We start from the raw sequence: 1196 nt of genomic DNA on the forward strand, positions 1-1196 counted from the left end.
GGTCAGTTGAACCTTAAACAATGTGGTTGGGAAGCAAACTTCCTAACCACACAGCCAAACCAATTTTTTTTTTACATCAAACATACTCTTCACTCTTTGACAATCTGAAACAGACTACTAAATATTTATTTATCTACATACTGATAATTTAGCCAGCATAGAGTAAAAAAGTAATAAGAAGAGAATGTGTGAGTTCAATGAGAAATTTAAAAAAAGAAAACCAAACTAACCTGAAAAAGGAACATCTCTGAATAATGTGGGCCCTAGACCTCGCCATAAGGATGCAAGACCTCTTTGAGAAACTTCATTTTTGATAAACCCTCCAATCATAGAATAACTGAAATTCGAAGACTGGAGTTGGGTTCGTACTAGTTCCAAAGGACTTATCACAGTTGCAGCCCAAACTGAGAAGAAGAAAGACAAAACCATTAGTATAATTATAGTAGAGGGAGTAGTGGTGGAGTTGGTAATGGTGTTGGATTATACTTTCAGTAGTATCAAGTGGTGTTAGTAATGTTGGTGGTGATATGGGAGGAGGAGGAAAAGGTGAAGAAGAAGAAATTAATAAGGTTTTCATTTTGCTTACCTCTGGCAACCATTCCAGCAACCATAGGTTTCCAGAGATCATTATGGTCCCAGGGTTTGTGTTTTAAAAATGACTTTAGCTGTTCATAAGATGTGAAGTATATAACTGTAGCAGGTACAGCCATCACTCTGGAAGCATGAATAACAGGAACAACATCAATAGTGAACTTTAAAGATGATGGAACAAGGGTATTGAACAAATGACTAAATGTGAGAGTGAAAGGGTGAGTGAGATAGAGTAAAAGAATGAAAGTGAGGATGAGAGTGAGTGACTGAAACTGAGAAAGAGAGAGAGAGAGAGAGAAGTGAATGAATGAAGCTATAAAAGATTGAAAGCAAGATTGTAAGAGAAAATAAGTGAGTGTGAATGAGTGACTGAGTACAAGTGTGAGCATGAGTGTGATTAAGAGTAAGTTAGCATAAATAAGTTGAAAAAGTGAGTGGAATTACGAGGTAGATGAGGTTACATGAAATATAGCGTACCTGCTATGTGGTAATAAATCAAAGCGAGAAGAGTAAAGTGAAATGGTTTACATGTATGAAGACTGATTTGGTACGGCTGGACAGAGAAGCTACAACGAAGGCGGGGGCTCGCAACGAGGTTGGGGGGG

The 1196-nt window shown here is 37.7% G+C and overlaps 1 protein-coding gene across 1 annotated transcript in view; it reads right to left on the reverse strand.

Annotated features, from left to right (window-relative positions):
* The window catches only part of LOC106872606 (probable mitochondrial glutathione transporter SLC25A40), a 31602-nt gene that overhangs the window by 9272 nt on the left and 21134 nt on the right, over positions 1-1196 (reverse strand). Inside the window, exons 4-5 of the mRNA XM_014919642.2 lie at positions 587-714; positions 231-404 (exon numbers count right to left, since the gene is read on the reverse strand). Of these exons, the coding sequence (XP_014775128.1) occupies positions 231-404; positions 587-714 (302 nt within the window). The remainder of the gene's footprint in view (positions 1-230; positions 405-586; positions 715-1196) is intronic.

The sequence above is a fragment of the Octopus bimaculoides genome, chromosome 17 (genome assembly GCF_001194135.2).
Source record: "Octopus bimaculoides isolate UCB-OBI-ISO-001 chromosome 17, ASM119413v2, whole genome shotgun sequence".
NCBI classification, from domain to species: domain Eukaryota; kingdom Metazoa; phylum Mollusca; class Cephalopoda; order Octopoda; family Octopodidae; genus Octopus; species Octopus bimaculoides.